The 25,057-nt window shown below is 43.6% G+C and overlaps 1 protein-coding gene across 5 annotated transcripts in view; it reads right to left on the bottom strand.

Moving 5' to 3' along the window:
- The window catches only part of SRGAP3 (SLIT-ROBO Rho GTPase activating protein 3), a 315,141-nt gene that overhangs the window by 48,418 nt on the left and 241,666 nt on the right, over positions 1-25,057 (bottom strand). For all 5 annotated transcript variants that reach the window (XM_029051353.2, XM_029051349.2, XM_029051350.2 and 2 more), the window contains 4 exons: positions 18,447-18,668; positions 16,419-16,520; positions 12,993-13,190; positions 10,900-10,984 (listed from right to left, as the gene is read on the bottom strand). In XM_029051353.2, the coding sequence (XP_028907186.1) occupies positions 10,900-10,984; positions 12,993-13,190; positions 16,419-16,520; positions 18,447-18,668 (607 nt within the window). The remainder of the gene's footprint in view (positions 1-10,899; positions 10,985-12,992; positions 13,191-16,418; positions 16,521-18,446; positions 18,669-25,057) is intronic.

Here is a 25,057-nt window from a genome sequence, read left to right as displayed (position 1 = left end):
TCATTTATCTTCCCATATTCTAAGATGAACAAATGTGTTTTAAGGGACAAAACAATCCTTTGTTCTTTCAGTTTGTCGCAGAGCTGAGATGGAAGAGATCCCCAGGTAGTGATGAATCCCAACTCCCTAAAGGAAGTTAAGAGAGGGAACAGAGCAGAAATGAGGCATCATCATAACTTTCTGCCTTCTCTGGTTGCTTCCACACACTGCAGGGGATTAGGAGTCATGTATGTGGACCAACTAATCAATCAATGACCCCAAACATATTTTCAGCTATTTACAACCATAGACAAGTCATTAAGGAGGAATTTGAACCCTACAGCCCTTTCAAAAAACACAAATACTCCCAAGCTCATTTAAAGGTGTTGCAGAAAGTGACCATTTAGATTCAACACAGGTGTTTAAGCGCAGGCAAATGGGGTTTTTACTGCACACAAGGCTTATTTCAGACTATCCAGACAGTGCTGGAGGGAAGTGAGTAAAGCCTCTCTGCAGTACAAGCAAACCTCAGGTTATAGCCACCCCAAGATACATATAACCCAGGGAGACAGCCAGTGTAGTCTGACACCTTACATTACACTGCAACCAAGCCACGACATACACAACCCAGCGGAGACAACCTAAATTCTTTGATGCCCAGTCCCATGCAAAGTCCAATCACCTTGAAGTCCTAGTCCAATGCTACAAGTAAGTAAATCCTTCCCACGAAGATGGCTTTTAAGCAATCAAAAGAAGTGGATCTTAGAGAAAGAGTTCCCCATACTTTGTGTCAGGTTTTAGGGCACTGAAGAAACTCCTGAGCAGATAAGCAAAGAAGGTGTTAAGGTAGGGAACTAGTTGTTAGAGAGGCACCATGGTCTAGTGGAGAGAGCAAGGGCCTGGAAGTCTGGGGACCTGGGTAATAATTTTGGCACCACTACTTACTGTGGCCTGACCTTGGGCAAGTCACTTCACTTCCCTGAGCTTCAGTTTCCTCATCTGTAACATGGGGATTCAATCCTGTTTTCCCTTCCACTTAAGACTGTGAGCCTTATGTGGGACAGGGACCAAGTCCCACCTCATCAGCTTATGTTTATCAGCTTGTTTACCCCAATGCTTAGTACCTAGAAAGTGCTTAACACCACAATGATTATTATCATTAGAAAGGCAATTTCATTTAGAAATGGATGATGCAGTTGTCGCTGAGTTCCTACATCAAGGAATCGCTGGCCCACAAGGACCTCATCGAACTTTAACAATGCATCCTTGCAAGATGCTGAAACAGATGATCAAGTAGTTATAATTTCTCCACCAGTAGATACAATTAGGGGATTAAAAAGTTTTGCTTCAATTTTTGAGAAAGTAGAGGAATTTATAAAAATGACCCTAATAGAGAGAATTCAAAGATGCCCAGAGGTTTAAAAGAAGTTGGCCTACTGTCAGTTTCTTTATGAAAAAAGGCTGTTGTTCAAACTAAGTTGGAAAAATTCTTCACTAAAACTGAAAAACAACTAGCAGTCATCAGGATAAGCTTCCTGTAATGGTTCCTAATCACAGTACAACTCTTTATTTAGTTTAGTGATACGTAAGGTTACAGTATATGTAGCATGGGAAAGAATTTCATTTTTTCCAAAGGTTTTGGAACAGGTCCTAAGCAGCAAGGCTTAGTGTAAAAAGCATGGGCCTGGGTGTCAGAGGATCTGTGTTCTAACCCCAGCTCCACCTCTTAACTACTGTGTGACATTGGGCAAGTCACTTACCTTCTCTGTGCCTCAGTTCCCTCAGTTGCAAAATGGGGATGCAATGGCTGTTCACTCTTCTACTTACTCTGTGAGCCCATTTGGGACCTGATTATTCTGTATTTATATTAGCACTTAGTACTAAGTGCTTAGTACTTGGGGTAGAGTAAGTGCTTAACAAATACCACAAGTATTACTATTACTACTGATAAAATATCCAGCACTTAGAACAATGCCTTGCACATAGTAAGCACTTAACAAATACCATCATTATTATAAGATTTTAATGGAATTTATTAAGCACTTACTGTGTGCCAGGCACTGTACTAAGCACTGGGGTAGATACAAGATAATCAGGTTGGACACAGTCCCTGTCCCACATATGGCTCAGAGTCTTAATCCCCATTTTATAGATGAAGTAACTGATTCCCATGCCTGTGCTCTTCCCACTAGGCCATGCTGCTTCTATGGGAAGATCCACTCCACTCCTCTATACAGCCATTCATGATTCAACCACATTTTTGAGGACCATAACCCTCACTATATTGTGGAGGTATATGTGTACTATATTGATATTTAGAAGTCTCCATTTACCATCAAATCAAACTACACTCTCTCCTCACAGTGGCTGTGAGTATTCCAAACATTGATTTCTCTTAAGTGCAACATTTAAAGGAAGATGCCATTTATTACACATTTTTTCATGCTCTGTTTGTGGTAACCTCATAAAGGGCCAGAATACACATTTTTATCCCACAATATTGCAGAGAATTTCTTCTTCCAGCATTTTTACAAGGCTGAAATTCTAAAATTACTTTTGGACTCCTACTCTGCATATTGGCAGAGGGAATGGCATCGGCAAAAGCTAGATAGAACCTTTAACTCTCTAGTGCTACAGCAGGAGTCCCTTGCTATGAGCCAAGGGACCAGAACTTCCTGGCCAAGGAAAAATCAATCAATCACACTTATTGAACACTTACTGTGTGCAGAGCACTATACTAAGCCCTTGGGAGAGTATGGTATAACTGAGTTGGTAGACATGTTCCCATTCCACAATGAGCTTATAGTCTAGAGGGGGAGACAGGCATTAATATAAACTTCACATATGTACATAAATGAGAGAGGGGTGGATAAATGATACAAATCAAAGTGCAAGGGTGATGTGGAAGGGAGTGGAAGAAGAGGAAATGAGGGCTTAGTCAGGAAAGCCCTCTTGGAGGAGACGTGATTTTAATAAGGCTTTGAAGGTGGGGAGAGTGATCGTCTGTTGGCTATTAAGGCAGAGGGAGTTCTAGGCCGGAGGCAGGATGTGGGCAAGGGTTTGGCGGTGAGGTAGACGAGACTGAGGTACAGTGAGTAGGTTGGCATCACAGGGGCAAAGTGTGTGGACTGGGTTTTAGTAAGATATCAGAGAGGTAAGGCAGGAGGGACAAGGTGATTGAGTGCTTGAATGCCAAGGGTATGAAGTTTCTGATGTGGAGATGGATGGGCAACCACTGAAGGTTCTTGAAAAATGGGGAAATATGGACTGAACAATTTTGTAGAAAAGTGATCCGGACAGCAGAGTGAAATATGGACTGGAGTGGGGAGAGACAGGAGACAGGGAGGTCAGCAGGAAGGTTGATGCAGTAATCAAGGTGATACACGATAATTTCTTGAATTAATGTGGTTGCAATTTAGATGGAGAAGAAGGGGTGGATTCTTGTGATGTTATGAAGGTTGAATCGACAGGATGTGTTGACATGGAATATGTGTTGAATGACAAAGATGAGTTGAGGTCAATGCTAAGATTATGGGCTTGTGAGACAGGGAGAATGGTAGTGACACAGTAATGGCAAAGTCATGGGGAGGACAGGATATGGGTGGGAAGATAAGGAGTTCTATTTTGGGCATGTTGAGGTAAAGGCGTCGGCGGGACATCCAAGTAGAGAAGTCCTGAAGGTAAGAGGAAATAAGAGCCTGCAGAGAAGGCGAGAGAGTAGAGTTGAAGGTGTAGATCTGTACAGAGATGGTAATTGAAGCAATGGGTGTGAATGAATGGTCCAAGGGAGTGTCTGTAGATGGAAAATAGAAGGGGGACCAGAACTGAGTTCTGAGGGACTCCTACAGTTAGGGGATGGGAAGCAGAGGAGCCATGGGAGGCAGAGGAGCCCACAAAAGAGATAGAATGAGTGGCCAGAAAGACGGGAAGAGAACCAGGAGAGGATGATGTAAAGAATATGAGAATCAGAACAGATTCACCCCTTTTCTCCTTCCTGGGAAAACAACATCTTCGTTCCCCACGACAGTTCCTCCATGCTACTGGTTACATTCATAGATGCATGATAAAATGGTGTCATCAAGCTATTTGTTGGGGGTGGATTCGCCACAGGCTGGAATGCAGCCAGCTGCCAGTGTCTCAGTGAGCATGCACAAAGTTTGGGGCAGCTTGAGCAGCACCATCTTCACATGTATCTCCACGCCAGGAGCCACTTCAGCCCTACCCAGACCCTTTAGGGAGCCTGGGATCAGGCCCCTGGCACCTAGTCCAGGGACCTACACCTCTGGTGGGAAAGTCAAGGGAGAAGTAGCGTGGCTCAGTGGAAAGAGCATGGGCTTTGGAGTCAGGGCTCATGAGTTCGAATCCCAGCTCTGCCACTTGTCGGCTGTGTGACTGTGGGCAAGTCACTTAACTTCTCTGTGCCTCAGTTCCCTCATCTGTAAAATGGGGATTAAGACTGTGAGCCCCACGTGGGACAACCTGATTCCCCTATGTCTACCCCAGCGCTTAGAACAGTGCTCGGCACATAGTAAGCGCTTAACAAATACCAACATTATTATTATTATTATTATTATTAAAGTCAAGAAAGCCAGCAGTCGGACGGCCCAATCACAGGTAATGACATAGCCACTCCAAGATTTGGGGGCTCCCTAAGAGCCTGGTGCCAGAAGTTGGCATTTCAGCATCACATTTGCTACTTCTATTTCACCTGCCTGGGTCCAAATTTGAAAAAACTGCATCCACTGCTTCTTGATGGCCAAGTAAGTACCTCTGGAATTTCAGTATCTGTATCAATGTGAATAGCATATATCAAGTACTACACACCTGGGGAACAGTCAAAAGTATCCTTGCACTCAGGAGCACACAATCCAAAGGAGAAGGCAGTATTGAGAGTGGTAGAACAGATATGAACAATGGTCATATAAGTGACTGAAGAGCAACATATTAAGCTCTTGGGAAAGTACAATACAAGAGAGGGGGGAGATACATTTATGAGTGCTAAGACACCTGATGGCATGGCATGTCCAGTCAAAGAATCAACCAATGGTATTTACTGAGTGCATACTGTGTGCTGAACTGTACAACGGAGCTGGTAGATATGTTCTCGGCCTACAATGAGCATATGGTCTAGACTTGGTTCACTGTTCATATCTATTCTCTCCAACTATGAGCACTGATAAATACAACTGAACTATGATAGATTGATCAACTTATATATCTACACAGACACTGTAAACTCCTCAAAGGGAAGATTGCATCCTTTGTTTCTTTTGTATGAAGAGCCAAATGCCTAGTAGTATGCTTGGCACCCAGGAAGTATTCAAGAAATATTATCAAGGATGCTGTAGTAAACATGTCTGTTTATATGTGAGGCCCAAATGTCCAGGAACAAGACAGAGAAGTACTCAAAGGAACGCTTATTTATTTGTATTGATGTCTGTCTCTCCCCCCACCCCCAAGACTGTAAGCTCATTATGGGCAGGGAATATGTCTGTTTATTGCTGTAGTGTACTCTCCTACGCACTTAGTACAGTGCTCTGCACATTGTAAGTGGTCAACAAATACGATTGAATGAATGTTCAAGATCCGACAGGCTACTTTTATTTAAGCAACTTTCCCATATCCCTCATCAGTCATCCTCACTTGCACAGTCAGACTGAAGGTTTCATCTTAAACACAACAATCCTCATGTGCACTATTACCAGAGTGGACCTGCCAAAGCATGTGAGCAGTGAGTGGGGACAGTAAAAAACATTTGAAGACCCAGCTCACCCGAATTCAAATTTTCTCTGTTGGGCTACAATAAGTGGTCCATCCTTCATAACCATCACTTACCACGGTGATTGACGGCACCTCCCTGGCATAGCTATCATGAGAGACAACCCTTTCTTCTGCAAAAGGAACTTGGAACTATGGGAAAGGTCCTCTGGGGTCAAACTCCCACTAACACCTCCCCCTAGCTCCTCCACCCCTCCCTTACCTCCCATATGTTGAATCTGGAATGTGGAAACAGCTGCTCATGCAGGGCTCATCTCTGCCTGGCAATTTGCCATGATTGATTAGACCTAACAAGATCCAAGCCAATATGAAACATGGTCAGCCCCTGTGAGAATTTAATGGATGCTATTGCTGTTCCATGAATGAGGACCTAGTGTGCTGTATGAGGAAAATTCTGGGAACAGTGATGATTCTAATGGGTTGTTATATAACTGTCCTTACACTTAAGCTTTCTTTTTTTTCTGGAGTATCTGATGGCTACAGTCATCTTAGAACACATAATGGAGGCCATAAAATCACATTTAAGAGCAAAGGGTGGGTTGAAGGCTAAATAAACTTGGAAGGCAAAATATGTTGGGATTGGGGCCAACAAAATCCAGTTCATTTTTTATTGTATTAAGAGCTTCAGCGAGAGTCTTGCCATGAAGGATTGCTTGTGACACAGCTGATGCTGCCTTAGGAAAGAAGCATGCTCTTCTGCAAATTAGAACAGCCACTTGAGATGTTAAAACTTAATCAGTCTTCTGAACCTGGAGCATTTGATTTTATATAAATGTGACCAATCAGCTGGCCATATTTTGTCTCCTAATAAACCAAAAGGTGAAGCATTCAACCATCAGACACAAGATCAGAAAGTCGCTGAAGGGGGTTTCTGAAGTCAGTCATTGGTAATTATTGAGCACTTACTGTGTGCATAGCACTCTATTAAGCATTTGGGAGAGTAGAATGCAACTGAGTTGGGACATACTTTCCCTGCCTACAAAGAATTTAGAGTCTACAAGGGGGGAGACACCCATTAATATAAGTGCTGTGGGTCTGAGGGTGGGATGAATATCAAGTGCCTAAAGGGTACTGATCCAAATGCAAGGGTGCCGCAGAGGGGAGAGGGAGTAAGGGAAATGAGGGCTCAGTCAAGGAATGCCTCTTGGAGGAGATGTGATTTTAATATGGCTTTGAAGGTGGGGAGAGTGGTGATCTGTTGGATATGAAGAGGAAGGGAGTTCCAGGCCAGAGGAAGGATGAGGGCAAGGGGTCAGTGGTGAGACAAACGAGACTGAGGTATAGTAAGTAGGTTGGTGTGAGAGGAGTGAAGTGTGCAAGCTGAATTGTAGTATCCTGTCTCATCCCACTCCAGCCTTTACTTCACTCTGCTGCCCGGATCATTTTTCTAAAAAAATTTCAGTCCACCTTTCCCCACTCCTCGAGAAGCGCCGGTGGTTACTCACCCACCTCCACAAACAGAAACTCCTTACCATCAGCTTCAAAGCACTTAATCAGCTTTCCCCTTCCTACCACAATCCATTCCATATGCTTTGCTCCTCTAACACAAACTTCAATCAGAGGAATAATGACGGTGCTGCCACTGGTATGTCAGTATCAATTAATCAAGGGCACTTATTGAGCGCTTACTGTGTGCAGAGCACTATATTAATCACCTGGTGGTAGCATTGTCATCAAAGTCGGGTTGAAGGGCGGACCACCTCCTTGGCTTAGATGAGCACAATAATAGCATTCCCCTCTCCCCGCACCAAACCCTGAAGTCATAGAAAGGAAATGGCTTGTGTTTGAGGCAAGGTCAGAAATACAAAGCCAAAGGAGTGCATATCCACAAAGTTATCAGTTATTTAACCCAGTATCTCTGTCTCTCTTACCTCTGAGTTGTGAATTATGATGGCAACCAGGAGAGGTGGGGAAAGGGACTGAAGCAGTGTGGCCTAGTGAGAGGACCACAGGCCTGGGAGTCAGGGGCCCTGGTTCCAATCCCAGCTCTATTTACCTGCTCTGTGTGACCTTGGGCAAATCACCTAATTCCCATTTTACAGATGAAGAAAATGAGGCACAGAAAAGTTAAGTTCTACTCCCTCCTAACTTAGACTGTGACCCCATGTGGGACAGAGACTGTGTCTGCTCTAATGGTCTTGTCTCTACCCCAGCTCTTGATATAGTGCTTAGCACAGAGTAAGCACTCAACAAATACCACAATTATTAGTATTATTGGAGACTCTGATCAATGCCAATGTCATCTGACCTGGGGCTAATGCTGACTATGAGGGAGGTCAGCAGTTGACTATGCTAGGATGATGGGCTTGGGCAGACAAATGATCCTGTTAACAATAACTGTAGCATTTATTAAGCATTTACTATGTGCCAGTCGCTGTACTGAGCGCTGTTCACACCAATCCCATCACTTCTCTTTTAGGAGTAGCAGTTGTACAGAAAAAGAAACAGGAGCTCACCTTGACCTCTGACCTTCTCTGGCCAGCAACCCACAAGGAGAGGGCAACGTGAGCTATGACTTGCAGTGTGGTCACAGAACTGCGTGATCTATATTGAAGCCCCGCTTGAGACATCAAAGAAAAACCCCAATTGTGTAGCCTGAATGTTTCCCCCAAGCATGAAAGCACCCACTGGGTTCTGAATACATATCGTTATTATGATGCACTACATGCATCTAATTATCATCATAATAGCTATTATCAGTACATTTTAATTTAGTACTCTGCAGCATTTAACACCCATGTGCTGACATTTTTCTCCAATTTTTTTCTGAACTAAGCTTCTGAAGCACTTTCTCTTTCTGGGTACCCTCTAACCTGTAAAAATTATTTTTCAGTGTCTCTTTTGATAGCTTCCACACCCCTACCCTTCCAATGACAATGGGATATGTTCTGAAGATCTATTCTTTTTCTTTTTGTATCTACTAACTCAGGGAGCTCATCCACTCCCAGGCTTTTATCTATTGTTGCCACATGGATAATATCCAGATCCGCATCTGTATCTCTGAGTAGTCTCCCACAGCCCACTCCCATACATCCCACTGTGTGTGGGATCTCACATCTTGTCCAAAATGACAAAATGAAAGTGACAATATTCATTTCTTACCCCTGATCTATTTTCACTGTCCAGCTTCCTGGTCGCCTAAGTTCAGAACCTCAGAATTCATCCTCATTGTTCTTCAAGACTGATTCTTATTCCTGACCACCCTATCTTGGATCGACATCCTCCTTTGCAAGCATACTCGCAAATTTGCTGTCTCATTCCTCTTCTCTCTCCAAAGTCTGCTATCGATACATATTTATTTAGCATTCATTCTTTATCTCTTGCCCTGTAAACTCATTATGGGCAGGGAACCTGTCAATTCTGTAGTACTGTACTCTCCCATGCACTTAGTACAGTGTTCTGCACACAGTAAGCGCTCAATAAATACCATTGATTGATATCTGCAAGCTTCTTGGCTGGTCTCCCCATCCTTGATGAAGAAAACTTCAATCGGTCTTAAATATGTATGTCTTCATCAGAGTTTTCTTCATCAAATTCTGCTTTAACCAGGTCTCGCAACATCATCCAACTGCTCCTCGGGGCTTCAGATTTGAATATAAACTCTTTTGAAAGGCGGTCTGTATGACTGTACTTAATCATTTTCCTCTCCAACAGTGACCTACCTGTCACCTCTGCTCAGGCAAACCTTCTCATTGCCCCTTACATTCACCCCTTCCTCCTGCTGCATTATTTGACCCATGTTCAAGTTCATATGTGGAATAACTCTTCCCAACGAAGTCCCTTGTACTCTTCCAAGCCTAGATCCATATATGCCTCTCCCAGAACCTTTCCCAGCAAAGCAGAAGTGTAAATTCACATACTAACCTTTCCACAGAAATGGGATCATCTGAGTGTGTAGAGGTGCAATTAGAAGTTAGCCATATGCATATATATATATATATATATGTGTGTGTGTGTGTATATATATTTCTGTGTGTGAAAGAGAATACTTGTTTTAAATTGATATGGGTACAATTTTGACTGTTTATTAGGATAGATTTCTCTCTTCCACAAATTGGAGGTTCCTTTATCTCTTCTATATTCTGTCAAGTCTCCATGAGGCCCATCACAGTGAGTTCTCAAAACATGTGAACTGATAACAGCTTCTCCCACTGTGCTAGGCAAAGCGAGCAAGACGAGGGGAGATAGGCAGAGAGCTGAATCATTTTTCATAAAAAGCCCTTTCCTCTGGTGCTGTCAATACTATGCATGACTCACCGGAAAGTACTTGATTTGATTTTTTTTATCATTTACTCATCACTTGCCGCATGGGAACACAAGGGACAGATTGGACAGGTTCATTAACTGTCTTTAGTCGGTTCCACTTTCTGGTTTCTGAATGCGAGAGCAAAATTGGATGACCTGAGTTTCAGCTATGTTAGGAGAATAAAAAAATTAGTGGTTTTGATAGAAAAATTACAACTTGGAGGGAAGGTCCAAATTCTTTATCAAGGTGACTTTGAATTGTAGTAACCATTCAGTGTTGATGATCTGATGACCATCTTTGGCTACATTCCCCTACTGACCCCTCCTCTACTCCCCCCCCAACAAAAAAAATGATGCTCAACTATTTGGTTTCTGGATGTTGGGTATGTTTTAGTAGGTTTTTCAGCTTAGTGCCAAGCCAATTTTTGTTAAATGTGGTTGTCATAAAGGAGGACCCAAAACAGGATTGCTACAAGTATGTAATAAGAACATAAGAAGGTGAGCGATGCAATAACTGGGTCAGGCTGATGGTCCATCCAGCTCATGTTCAGTCCCCAAAAGTGGCATAAGGATGCTTGTAGAAGCATGTGACAACTGCCCTCCTGGATGCCCACCTTAAGTAACAGATGAACCAGTGTAACACCCCCAACTTCCCGTACATCTACAACTTTCCCTCTAGTAACCCACTAGGTACCTCATAAAAAATGCATTCCAAAGGAATTGCTGACACCTTGGAGGATGGCAAGGACTTCAGTTGGAGAACCAGCTAACCACAAGTGCTGGCTGGCATGCATCTCAAGAAAAATCAGGGACAGGTGATTATTTCCAGACTCCAGAGTTTAAAACACCCTATTGTGAAACTGGGGCTTTCTGCCTGAATGGAATCACCCAACTCACCTTCTCCAAGGGTCTGCTTTAGTAAATCATGCTTAGCCTGGAGCTTGGTGATAAGATTACTGCCATTGACATACTCCTTAAATTTCTGCAAAACACAAGCACAAGTCAGGTAAAGATTTTGTGTGAAACTGTTCTTTTACTGTAACAGCTTTTGAGCCATCAGGAGACTGAAGCAGGGGATTCGGAAATTAGGAATTAAAGGGAGAATCCCTTGCTCTCAAATGAACCAAAGTTGAGTAAAGGGGAGCAAAAGGGTTTGAAATTTGCTCTTTCACTCTTTGCTATTTAAATATCAGTCCCCTCAATCCTGTTAGCCTAGAATCCTGTGTCCAGTGCCACACACCTCAGGTCACAGTTAGGTCAGTAGAAATCCCTAAGACAAGAGTTCCATGAAAATCTTCTTTTGTGTGGTCTGGAAAAAGGCTCAGCAAAACCAAGCTAGCAGTTTGTTTCTCCTGTCACAGAGTCTCTAAGCTGTCCCTTTCTGCATTTACACAAAGGTGATCAAGATGGAGAATTTCCAGGGGGAGAGAGATTCTTTACCAGACCCACTCATGGCAGCCACTATGGAAGGTCTCATTGTATTTGGGGGAATGGTTTCACATTTTCAAGCAGGAAAGATGATTTGCAGGCAAATGTCTTTCTAGACAAGTCCAGAGATCGGGGCAAAGGAGAAGGATGGAAGAAGATGATTTTCATGACCAAATACCCCATTCTGCTTAGGGAAGAGAACTAACAGTAAATAGTATGAAATGATTTCAGTGTTGAGGAATAAGATAACCTCACCAGGTCCAAATGCAATGATGGCATCAGCCAAGTTCCCACCCTCCTGGGAGAACATCTGCCATAGATACTGTAGGACGTAAGAAGGGTGTTAGTCAAGGAAAACACTAGGGCTGCCTCCACTATTTGTCGTGGCCAGCCCCAAGTCCCCAAGAGGGTCAGTTGCCCTGTCTGCTTCCAGCAGTGTAATAGGAAAGTTGGTGCAGGAGAGTACACAGGTCATAACTGCCTTACGTCCTGAAACAGGAAAATGGCTCTCCTGACCACCACCGTCACGGAGAAATGACATGAACTAGATGGATTTCTTGGCTTCAGCACTACTGCTTTGAAAGAAACAGCTACTCTGTTTGGCAGCATGGCATGGCGGCAGCTGTCATAAGGCATATTGTTTGGCTGCAACAGTTATAAGGATATTGTCTGTATTAGGCCAAGAAGTGACCGATAGGCTGTGCTCTCTCCACTAGGAATTATTTCCTAGCAGGTATGAATAAGGCCCAAAGAATATGTTCATCTGAACTGCCAGAGTGAAATATTAGTTATTCTGTTTGTATGTAATATCACGAGTGAAATATATAACAAAAAACATCACCAAATGGTGGTAAATCAATCCAGACAATTAGGGAGGAGGCAGGAAGGTGACTTGCAAGCCACTTGTATTATCATCTGCATTATTTTCTTAGTCTAGGCCCAGCCGAAAGAACTTGCGACATTCAGAGATTCAACTCCACAGCTGCTATTACTTAGTAAACTTTGCATCTAGTGAGTGTTATTCATTCTCATCACAGCACACACAAGTAACGGTCTTGGTTAATCTCTGTGTCACATGAGTTCAGAACGATTATTTTGAACATTCCAGATTACACACTTCCGCCACAATACGTATTTTACTACGCACTTTGGCTAGAATGTCATTCTTCCGACAATGTGAAGCCTTGTTGGATGGAGTGTGCCACAGCACTGGAAAAATCATTCTCCAGACATGGTGAGTATTGCAAGGCAAATTTCCCTTAATATGAGTTTTTGCAAGAACATGAGTCCTGCAGTATAGGGAAAGTGGGCATATTCTGCTTTGGTTCATTTTCAGTATTACTTTTTTTTTTTTAAAGTCTCTTTTCAAGTTCACTTCCTTTGTTTCAGAAAATCAAAGCAAAATGACCTCTTGTTTATTTCATGTGAATTCTTAGGTCTAATTAAATAAAGTCCTTTCCATAGCTCCTACAGGTTCCTGGTGCTCTCCAGAGAGAAGAGTGAATGGGACAGCAGCCATCAATTAGTACTGGGTGTACTGGACAGCAAAAGATTAGACTCACCGTAAAATAAAACATTTCGGTTTCCTGTTGGTTGGCTCTCCGTTTGGCAATGTTGATTTTGCTCATATATGTCTCAGAAGCAGCAGATTTGACTGACTCGGTGGAGCGGCTATGTTGGAAGGCATCAGATACATCAAAATCTTCCACTGTCAGCATATCCTGCAGAGTCTGCATGGTGGCATCTAATGTTTTTCTGACCTAGGGAAATGAGAGGTAAAGGAAAATGGGAAAAGAGTCAAATAAGCAGTCCTATAAAATACAAGGTTGGCCCGCTTGATTGCTGAACTGTGTCTTCAACCAACCATCTGCAACTGATTCTCACCTCTCGAGGCATCGATTCAACTAACTCAAACATATCAGCATCCATCTTCAACCAACTGGCCTTTAAAGTCTCCACAGGAAACAGCCCTGTCGCTGTAAAGCCAACTAAAATTGAGCCATGTCATTGCTTTGGCCCAGTGCTTCAGAATGAGTGTCGTACAACCAAGAACCCTAACTGGAAGAGACCTCAAGAGATCATCTGGCTAAGCCTTAAATAATAAAATAATAGTATTTGTTAAGTGCTTACTATGTGCCAAGCACTGTTCTAAGTGCTGGGGTAGATACAAGGTAATCAGGTTGTCCCACGTAGGGCTCACAGTCTTAATCCCCATTTTCCAGATGAGGTAACTGAGGCACAGAGAAGTTAAGTGACTTGCCCACAGTCACACAGATGACAAGTGGCAGAGCCAGGGTTCGAACCCATGACCTCTTACCCCTAAGCCGTGCTCTTTCCACTGAGCCACACTGCTTCTTTAAGGGAAGTGCACATCTATATGGTTCCACTGCAGGTCACTGCAGGGTACCAAAAGATTGGCCAAGCCAAGTCCCAGGCAGTGGATGATCAGGATGGAAACCCCATCTTTCTCGGGCTGGTACTTGTTAGAGAAACCCGTCATTGGGCAGGGATTGTCTCTATCTGTTGCTGAATTGTACATTCCAAGCGCTTAGTACAGTGCTCTGCACATAGTAAGCACTCAATAAATACTACTGAATGAATGAATTTGGGAGGAGGAAAAGGCCAGGAGAGAGGCAGTCCTCTAGTAAATAGGGGGGATTGCCGGGGGGGGGGGGGGGGGGAGGGCGTGTGTGTGTGTGTGTGTGTGAGAGAGAGAGAGAGAGAGAGAGAGAGAGAGAGAGATCCATGCATATCGGGAAAGCCAGTGGATACTAGCTCAACTCTGCCTGCTGCCTAGAACCATTTTTGTGGATCACTGATCCCCAGGTAATGGTTTGCCTCCAGATCCATTTAAATCATGCACATGGTTTGGTACTGGTACCAATTTTTAATGCTCCCTTAGGACAGAGATTCCCCAACCTGTTCCACTGATATGGCCTGTTCCAGCATGTAATCAATTTCAAGAAGTCCTTCTTGAAGCCAAACTGAAGTCTCTCTTGCAGCAGTATGAACCCATTCCCTCTTTTCTGTCTTCTGTGGACATTGAGAGCAGCTACTCGGTCTTCTATGTGCAGGTTTGAGTTGATAAATTAACTAGGGGGAAGGTTAGAGGACTGGGACATCCAAGTGTCTAATACATATATAGCTGGACTAGGTTTTCAAAGACGTTACTAATGGTGAGCTCTTAACCGTGCATGGGAGCGGGTTGAAAAAATAACAGTGTGTAACCAACACTCGCATCTGCAATGGCGGGACGTAAAGATAGTTCTTTGTTTCACCTGTGTAGTTGGTATTCCACTCTTCATGAAGCCTTGGCTCAAGAAGACCAATGTTTTCCTAATTGCTGTCTGCTGTGATGGTCTCCCACCAGTTCACTACTCTGTTACAGTGTTTGACACTGTCTTGACCCTTGGTTGAGCCATGTCTTTAAATCAGTTACCAGCTGATATTTGAGGAAAGCAGGAACCCTCTCGCCTCTCTCACTGGGGAGTTAAATAGAGTACATTCCTCCCCAAAATCAATGGGAAGATACGGGTTGATAGCAGCATGGAGGCTAGAGCAGAAGGCCAATAGTTAAGGGGTCAAGTGCTATAAGGAGAAATGAGCTTAGGCCAGTGTTTAACCAGTGATTTTACACTGGTTTGGAAATTTAACTTTACTTCTTATTCCAGTGTATCGTAACACTGGAACATCAGTCCCCACCATCTACTCATGGAGATGAATGCAAGTTTGTCAACTGCTTTGGATGTCTTAATTGCTGGATATTCCACTATCTCTGCAAAGAGCTACTCATCCTCTCACCTAGGGCAAGTTATGATTTGTGTCAGGGGAAAAGAGAAGAAAGAGCAGGCTAGAAAAATATGTTTGGGCATTGGAAAATTATTTCAGTTTATTGGCAAAGAATTCCTATCACCCTATTGGCAAAAAGGTGATGTTTAAATTGATTCCTGAGGTCAGGAATCGTGTCTACCTACACTACTGAACTCTCCCAAGTGCTTAATACAGTGGTCTGTACACAGTAAATGCTCAGTAAATACCCTGATTGTTGGTTGTTTACAAAATAAAGCAAACAAAAAAAAAATCCAAATCAATGAATGAATGTACTTGTCCACTTTAGGTTCCTAATCTTCAATGTTAAAATTTCATCTGCTGTCAGAAGACAAGAAAGCCATCCCCCTCCACATGTTATGACAAGCTCAAGAGGTCAAGAGACGCTTCCATCATCTCACAGTTTTGGTTCCCTGAAGGATCTCTGATTGCAAATTTTCACCAGTGCTAAGACACATGGTTTGCCCTAAATCACCTAGTGATCTAGTCAACATCACCCAATGCATCAATCCAGCCGTCACTGAGGCTTAAAGGAGGATGCCATTTTTAAATATATTAAAAAAAATTTGCATGCACAATTTTGTGACTGCAAAATCTACATTAGTTCCACCCACAATTACCATTGCCACCCTGAGCCATTCCTAGCTATCCCAATCTTTTACCCGCTCCTCCTAGCACTAGGTCAAGAGAGTAGAAAGCATCTGCGTGCAGCAAACACCCTCTAAATTTCCTTTAGAGAGACAGAGTATCCTCAATTTCCTACGCAGGTGCTTATTTTCCTGGCTGCCCCAAGTGGGATACAGCACATAACCTTTGAGGTCCAGCACATGGAAAGTAAACATGCTGAGAAGCAGCATGGGGTAGTGGATAGAGCACAGGCCGGGGAGTCAGAAGGTCACGGGTTCTAATCGCAGCTCTGCCCCTTGTCTGCTGTGGGACTCTGGGCAAGTCCCTTCAGTTCTTTGTGCCTCAGTTACCTCATCTGGAAAATGGAGATTGAGACTGTGAGCTCCTCGGGGGACAGGGACTGTGTCCAACCCGATTTGCTTGTATCCACCCCAGCGCTTAGTACAGTGCCTGGCACACAGTAAGTGCTTAACATATGCCACAATTATTATTATTATGTTCCAAGACAAAGATAACTTAACCAAATCACTCACCTCTTCATTCTCTATCTTGAGGGTGGCCAGTCTTGACTGTAGCTGGTGGTAACGCATAAGCAGTTCAGTCTGAACTGGCTGCTGGGCACTGACCTGACACACCTAGATCAAGAAAACCAAATTAGTAAATAAGTTACCCTTTTTCCCCCTCTCAACAGCTAACAGATATGGGAGTGCAATAGAAATCAAGGGGATATTAGTTTTCCTTTTTGGACTATGACCAAGGTAGAAGGGAAGAAAGGAAGAGCATAATAAATAGAAGCAACATGGCCTAGTGGATAAAGCACAGGCCTGGGAGTTGGAAGGACCTGGATTCTAATCCCAGCTCTGCTACCTGTCTGCTCTGTGACCTTGGGCAAATGACTTCATTTCTCTGAGCCTTAGTTACCTCATCTGTAAAATGAGGATTAAGACTGTGAGCCCCATGTGGAACATGGACTGTGTACAATCTGATTAGCTTGAATCTACCCCAGCACTTAGTACAGTGCCTTGCACATAAAAGCACTTACATACCATGTAAAAAATTAATTTATTCAATTGCATTTATTGAGCATCTTCTGTGTGCAGAGCACTGTACTAAGAGCTTGGGAGAGTACAATATAACAATAAACAGGCACAACTCCCTGCCCACAACAAACTTAAATCTCTTCTGAATGCAGCAGGGCATAGGAAATTGGTGCCCTGTTTGAAAGGAGATGCTTTCACATATCCTGATAAGCCTGTAACCTGCTTAAAAAGGTACATAATGATATCTTATTATTTCATCTTTATTGCATGAAGACTAATTGTTTAATTCACACTTCTGTAACAGCTTGTGGACTCCCGGCCCTCCTCCCTTGAATCCTTTACTACCTGGAGGAATGAACTTCTAGCTAGAAAGAACCAATAAAAGTGGAACTGCCACCAAGAGACCAATTGCAGCAACAGAATGGGTAAAGGTGACAGAGTCCTAGTGCCATTTGCTGCTATGTTCCTACATCCAAGATGTTGGCTAGCTAGTAGAAACTCTTGCACTTACATCAGGAGTTTCTGATTAGTCATCCTCCCAAAGAGCAGAAGGAGATGGAGAAGAAAGTGGCTCTGCAGAGCTTCAGGGAATAGCGTCAGAGGGGCTTTAATCTATTAATCAATGGAATTTATTGAGCACTTCCTATGCACAGAGAACTATGCTAAATGCTTAGGCTCTAGAGAAACTGTGGGGAGCTGGGGAGATGTAGGCAGGTGATGTTTGGAGACTAAGTGTTTTGGGAGCAAAAACAGGTTTATGAATCCCGGGTGCCAGAAGCACCCCGGGTTCCAGCACAAACAAAAGAGCAACTAGTCCCAGGGTATTCAAACTAAGCAAACTCCAGATCCCAGTCACTAGCAGGAAGCTTACATCTGGAATTTTCAAGCACTGGGTTTTTAACTATTCACTGGGGTCTCCTTAAAGAGGCCCTATAAATGTCAAAGGGAACAGAGGAAAAGAAAACACAATAAAAGAATTGTCAAAGGCCACAAAGGAACATTGAGGCCTTCAGAGGGGCCCCTTCTCTAATGGGGCAGGGTCTGAGAAAGGCAAGGCTGAAAGACCGTGCTTACTATGTGCCAAGCCCTGTACTAAGTGCTGGTTCAGAGACAAGATAATCAGATCCTACATGAGGGCCACAGTCTACATAGGAGGGGAAACAGGTATTGACTCTGTTTTTCAGATGAGGGAACTGAGACACAGATAAATGAAGTGACTTGCCCAAGGTCACAGAGGAGACAAGCAGTAGAGCTGGGATTAAAACCCAGGTCCTCTGATTTCTAGGCCTGAGATCCTTCCACTAGGCCACGCTGTTTCTCACACTTGGGAAACCATACAGTTCCAGCCCACTTTCTTTCCTGGATACCTCCCCCTGCAGATTGGAGGATGTGGGAGAGGCATGCTTTTTGCTGGAACCCAGGAGATGATGGAGGAAAGAAAGAAGAGCTCAAAGAGCAAACATGGAGAACAAACCAAGGGAATGAAAGGGAGATGAAGGGGCTCCCATGTGGATCGAGTACCTCATCCCCCATGTGGGGCTGGAACTCAAACTTCAGCGGGGGACAGAAGACCTGATTGCACATGTCCATAACCGTGTGTTTGTCACTCCGTGCATCCAAATTATCCACCGCATTCTCAATGACGTCTAATCCCTCGTGGCGTGAGGTTTCCAGGTTATATTCAGCAGAGAGGTAAGTCCTAAAGGTTCTAGCCAGACTGGCATGAAATCCCAGATCACAGCACTTAAGGAGAGAAAAATAACAAAACAATGAATTGCAAAACACCTACTGACAGCAGTGGCTGCTGTCATTTTCATTTCTTCAACAACCAAGAATCACAGTTAAAATCCACAACAACATCCATTATAATCAAGCTAGAAAAATTACAATTCAGCTTTGCCAAACAAAAACTTTACCGCCCTATCCTACGATCTGCTTCCCCATGCTTCCAGTTTGGGAGAGATCGCTCCTGTAACTAGATGAGAGGGAAAGGAGAGAAAATTTGTTGGCTCTTTTCCCTCTACAATAAGAGAAATGTCAGTAATGGGGAAGGAGCTGAATGAAATTCTGACCTGGGGCAGTGAAGTACCATGGCTCCATTGCCCAGAGTTTCTGCCCCATGTTATGGTTAAACAGGCTATGCTGCCAGAGGAGGGTTCTTTCTCTCTCTTTTCTCTCTCTCTCTCTCCCTCTCTTTACATATGTTCAGGGGACAAACAGTACAGTAATAATTAATAACAATTGTGATAGCTTCTTGTGGGCAGGGAATATTTGTATTGCATTCTCCCAACCACTTGTTCTGCACACAATAATCCCAAGAGAGGTGGGGCTCCAGGAAAATAAACACAAACTCAGGGCAAGATTCCTCAAAGAGTTGTGAAGGACAGAAGGGAGACAACACCAGGACAGAGCATATTATTCTTATTACTGTACTTATTAAGTGCTGACTACGTGTCAGGCACTGTTCTAAGCACTGGGGTAGATAGATATGGAAGGGATAGAGATAAGAAGAGAAAAATGTGAGGCCCACGTGGGACAGGGACCGTGTCCAACCTGATGAACTTGTATCTACCCCAGCACTTAGAACAGTGATTGGAACATAGAAAGTGCTTAACAAGCACCATAATTATTATTAAAAACCTTTTGGGATAGAATCTATCATTCTATCGGGATAGAATGTGATGCAATATTGGATAAAAAGATTTTGCACAAATGGCATTGGTCCAGGCTCAAATTCTGCAATGTGAGATTTCAAGAACATAAGGTTCTTCGGAAAGCCAACCTCTCTGTGTTATAGGAGAATTAACTGTAGTTTTGCCCCAGTGGAGGTGGTGCCTACAGAGCAGAGAGCCTTAATGGTGGAGCTTTTGGGAAGTCTTCAGTTCTGGATGCTGAGTTAGATACGTATGGAAGAGAAAGAGGTGAGAAGAGGCATTCCAACAGTCACTCAGAAGTGGCAGAAACTCAATCAATGCGGCAACAAAGCTGACTATCTCTCTGGAAATTTCCTGGTTTCCTCTAGGATTGTGGAGACTCCACATCTCACTGGAGGCTCATTCTAGCTCAGCTTCCCCTCCCTTTCATTCCACCCTACAAAAACATCCCTTGGCTATGGGGAAAGCAGAGACGAGTGGATTTGAAAGCAAGAGTATACTTATCCTCATGGTTAATGTATAGGTGGAGCCTCTGGAAAAAAAGTTTGCTGATTGCCCTAGAAAGGCTATCTCAGCATGAGGGGTCTGGGAATCTGGGTTTTAATCCTGGCTCTGCCACTTGTCGGCTATGCAAATCATTTCATTCCTCTGGGCCTCAGTTTTCCCATCAGTTAAACGGGGATCCAATATCCGTTCTCCCTGCCGCTTAGACTGTGAGCCCCCTGTGGGACGGGGACTGTGTCCGATTTGATTATCCCAGTGCTTGGCACCCAGTAAGTGCTTAACAACTAGCACAATTGTTACTAGCACTAAGCCTGAGGAGTAGAAATGGAAACTATGAAGGAGAAATCAAAACAGCCATTCTTCAATAATGTGTGCTTTCCCCGTGTGTTTTGGGTAGAATACCATTTAGAATTATGGAACATTCTTCCCACAATACATACCTACCTGGATAGAATGTAATGCAATACTGGAAAAAAAGATTTTGCACATGTGAGTGGCACTGGTCCAGGCTCGAATTCTAAAAGGCAAGATTTCTTGAACACAAGGCTTTTCAGAACACCAAACTCTCTGTGTTATAGGAGAATTGACTGTAGCTTTGCCCCGTGGAGAGGGCACCTAGTGAACAGAAAATCTTAATGGTAGAGCTTTGGAAATTCTTCAGGATATGGCTGAGTGCCCAGACCCTGCAAGTGAAAGTCTGAACCTTCTGTAGCTATAGAAGTATACTACTGGCAGCAGTAGATTAATGTGAGATTCTGCATGTCTAAAAGCAAGCCAACTGCAGCTCTAGCAGGAGGGAGAAGAAGTCAGGATTAACAATAAAGAGTTCACTGCTTTTCCCAGAATCGGTTGGTGTCCTCTTTCTAGTGTTCATCATTATCCAAAACCTTTGCATCAGAAGTTCTTTAAGGATGCCTTCAGCATATTTACTTTTCACCTAAATTTCATTCCAACTCCCTCCCTCCAATCCTCTATACTCTTCGTCGACTTTGGCTAGATTTTTCTTCACAATGCACTCTGAAGGTATTCTGAACTCAGTGTCATTCTCTCAGTTCAGCCACTGCAAAGAACAAAAACCTCACAACCATTACAGTACGGCCTTTTCACTTTACCCAGAGAAAAATCACCAGTGCTTCTTCAACAACACTAACAAGGATGGCAAACCCAGTTCCCTAAAGGCTTTCAGCTATTACTGAATTACCAACTAGACAATGTTCCTGTTCAAAAAAGAAAACAGGCGAAGAGCTGCAGATTCCACGATCCAGCTCAGAGACCTTGGTTGTTTCTAAAATTATCTCTAGACCAGGTAAATTTCACTTTTCCTATATAGTATGTTGTAGGGTTTTTTAATGGCTATTTCTACTTATAACTCCTTCGTTCCCCATGTTGTGGAAGCTACTTTTGGGAGAAGAGTGTGCTGGGATCTGGCTTTGTCTGAGTGTCTCTAACCCACAGAATTTCCCAGGAATACCATATTAACAATTACATTTTTCACTGATTTTTATAAACCAATTGAGTTGTTATAAAATCTAATCGGTCCCTGTGGATAATTGTCTTGGGGCCTTAAAAGATCCTGATGTGAGGGAGGAAATTTGAAAACTCTATCAACACAAATTCTCAAATAAAGGATTTGGATTAATTGCTGCCATAATCCTCTCAGGGTCTTGACAATGTTTTGGTAAGCAAACATCAGCACTGAAGTCATCCGGCTAAAAATGAATTTTCAATGTAAATGACTAAAATAGTAAGCTGCCAGGGCTGGAAAAGGCTCCTAACAGGTCATCTAGTCCATGCCCCTGCCTTCAAGTAAGACTGTCCTAAATTATTCTAGAGGGATGAATACAACTTCATCATCCAAAGTATTTAATGTTGTGCTGCTGCTGCTGTGCTAATAATAATAATAATAATTGTATTTGTTAAGCACTTACGATGGGCAAAGCACTATACGAAGCATTAAGGTAGATAAAAGAAAATCAGTGTCCCACACAAGACTCTCAGTCTAGGGGGAGAGAGAACAGATATTGAATCCCCATTTCACAGATGAGGAAATTGAGGTACAGAACAGTTAAATGACTTGCCCAGGGTCACACAGCAAGCAGCAGAGCCAACATGAGAACCCAGGTCTTCTGATTCCCAGACCTGTGCTCGTTCCACTAGGCCACAGAGTAAAGAAGCAGAAGACTTTGTTCCTGTTCTTAAAGATCTTACAAGGTAATAGGGAAGACAAGTACATATAAATTGATGAATATGCAATAAAATAAGGAGATTTAAAAAACCAACACATATAAATTGATAAATAACAAATAAACCAGTAGGTAAATACATACAGTGTATGAGTACTGAGGTGGTGGTTGAGGGGAAGGAATGACTGGGAAGAGGGGGTAATTAATTAGGAAACACCTCCCAGGGGTGATAGCTTTCTAATGGGCTTTGAAGGAAGGGGATAGGGGGTGTGGTTTGGCAAAGAGGTAGTAGTAACAGTAGTAATTGGGTCAAATAATAACAGTTGTGGTATTTGTTAAGAACTTACTATGTGACAACAATGTACGAAGTGGTAGAGTAGATCCAAGATAATCAGGTTGGACACAGTCCCTTTTCCAATTGGAGCTCACAGTTCAAGGGGAAGGAAGGGCAGGAAATTCATCTCCATTTTACAGATGAAGAAACTGAGGGCCAGGGAGGTTAACTGCCATGCCCAAGATCACACATTGGCAAGCACATCAACCTGATGGGATAGCATTTTGTCACACACCCCCACCCTGTGGCAACCCTGGAAAACCACACAGTAGTCTGCAGATCAAGCAGGCTGGCACAGAGGGGGCCAATACAGAGCTTCCTGAACCCCTAGACTACAGGTGTCAATTGGGCAGACTCCTGGGCCAATCAGGAGGAGAGGCAGCATGGCCTCCAGAGAAGCAGCATGGCTTAGTGGAAAGAGCACAGGCCTGGGAGTCAGAGGACCTGGGTTCTAATCCCAGCTCTACCACTTGTCTGCTGTGTGACCATGGGCAAGACACAACTTCTCTGTGCCTCAGTTACTTCATCTATTAAATGGGGATTAAGACTGTGAACCCCATATAGAAGAGGGACTGTGTCCAATCTAAATATCTTGGATTTGCCGTAGTGCTTAGTACAGTGCCGAGCACAAAGTAAACAAATAACAAATATTAAAAAAGAGGTGCACACAAACAAGGAGGCAATCCCACAAAAATGCCCACTGCATGGCCTTAACCCAATGCTTATCATTCCTTCTGTGGCCAATTGCTTTCCCAAACTACTACAGTGGCTGTCTGCCAGAGTTCGTCAGTGTCATATAAGACAGGGTTATAAAATAACCCCCGAGAGCACTGTTAAATACTCAAACATAAAGCTAAAAATGAATCCCAGGAAAATCAGAAGACTGAGAGCAGTATCCAACAGCTCAGAGCCTCAACTGTAGCCAGGGTTGCTTTTTCCTGAAGCTGCAGGCCATGCCACGAAGGGCTACTCTACAGTGGGAATATGGCTTTGGTGTTGTCCAAAGGGCTCTGCTCTGCAGAAAAATCTGGGAGGAGAAGCGAGGACTGTAGACTATAAGCTTCTTGTGGGCAGGGAATGTGTCTACCAACTCTGCTGCATTGTTCTCTCCCATGCACTTAGTACAGTGCTCTGCACATAGCAAGTGCTCAATAAATGCCAATGAATGAAAGAACGTAAGAGTTTTCTCTCTGCTTCAGGAAGCTGTTTCTCACTATCCTTTTCCTCAATGTCCCTCCACCAGAGCTTGCCTGGGACTGTACTTTGCCTCTAGGGAGGTTTTTAGCTGTCTTTCCTGGCACCTCACCCACCTGCAGCAGGGCCGGCCCAAGTTTGTCAATGCTGCTCGGTTTACGAGGAGTCAGATTTATGAAACTATGAAGCCCTTCCAGTGGTGCCACTGCCAAGGGACTAGAAGTAAGATGACCAAGATGCACCCCGGTGGTCCGGGGCCAGACCACCTTGAGCCCCGTGAGGAAAGAGGGACCCGCAAAACTAAGAGACCCCAGGCAAGGCATAAAAGCCATGAGCTCTGGTGAGGGAGCTGTGTGGACCTTTACCCTGAGGCACCTCACAGGGCTGGACCAGAGGGAGGGTTGTGCTGATCTCCAATGCCATACATAAAGTGCTCAAACTTTGAGCAGTGGAGTGGGGAAAGCAGCTCACCCGCAAGTTCTTTCCTCTCCTGGTTGAGTGGCAGTGCCTCCCTTCTGTTCTCTAGTTCTCTCTCTCTCCCCCTCTCCCCTTTACCCAAAGATACACAAACATACTGTCACTGCCCAGCCCCTACCCTTCACCCACCTGCTCAGCAATGGAGAAAGGGTGGAATTTTAGGGCTCACCAAAAACACCCAGAGCCATGCTGGGAACACCCCCTTCCTCCTCTGGGTCTTGGTGAATAGCACAAAGTCTGTAGCCAAGATTGCTGCCTTAGAAGAAGATACTTTCATTGAGGTCAGAGTACACTAGGGAACTGACCTAATTTATTTCCTAAGAAAGCATGTTAAAACAAAGTCCAACTGAAATTCTAAATCCCCCTGTTCATTAGCTAATGAATTTGGTTTTCATCAATACCTTAAATAATACTTTGAATTTGCAAAGACTTTTTATTTCTCCAAAGGGATTTCCCCAACAATAATCTCATCTTATCCTCAAAAAAACCCTGTGAGGAAAGTAGAGGTAGGTATTAACCCCGTTTTACAAATGAGGAACTGAGACACAGAGGAATTTTAAAACTTGCCCTAGGACACAGAGTAGGCAAGTGGTTGAGATGTGATTCCCAGACCCATTGTCTTTTCACTAATAACAACTATGGAATGAGAAGCAGCAGTGTAGCCTAATGGAAAGAGCTAGGGCCTGGGAGTCAGAGAACCTGTGTTCTACTCCAAGTTCTGCCACTTGTCTGCTGTGTGACCTTGGGCAAGTCACTTAACTTCTCTGTGCCTCATTTCCCTCATCT

This window comes from Ornithorhynchus anatinus, chromosome X1 (genome assembly GCF_004115215.2).
Source record: "Ornithorhynchus anatinus isolate Pmale09 chromosome X1, mOrnAna1.pri.v4, whole genome shotgun sequence".
Lineage (NCBI taxonomy): Eukaryota > Metazoa > Chordata > Mammalia > Monotremata > Ornithorhynchidae > Ornithorhynchus > Ornithorhynchus anatinus.
Note: the sequence above shows the minus strand (reverse complement) of the source record. Positions and strands in the feature narration are given on the sequence as shown.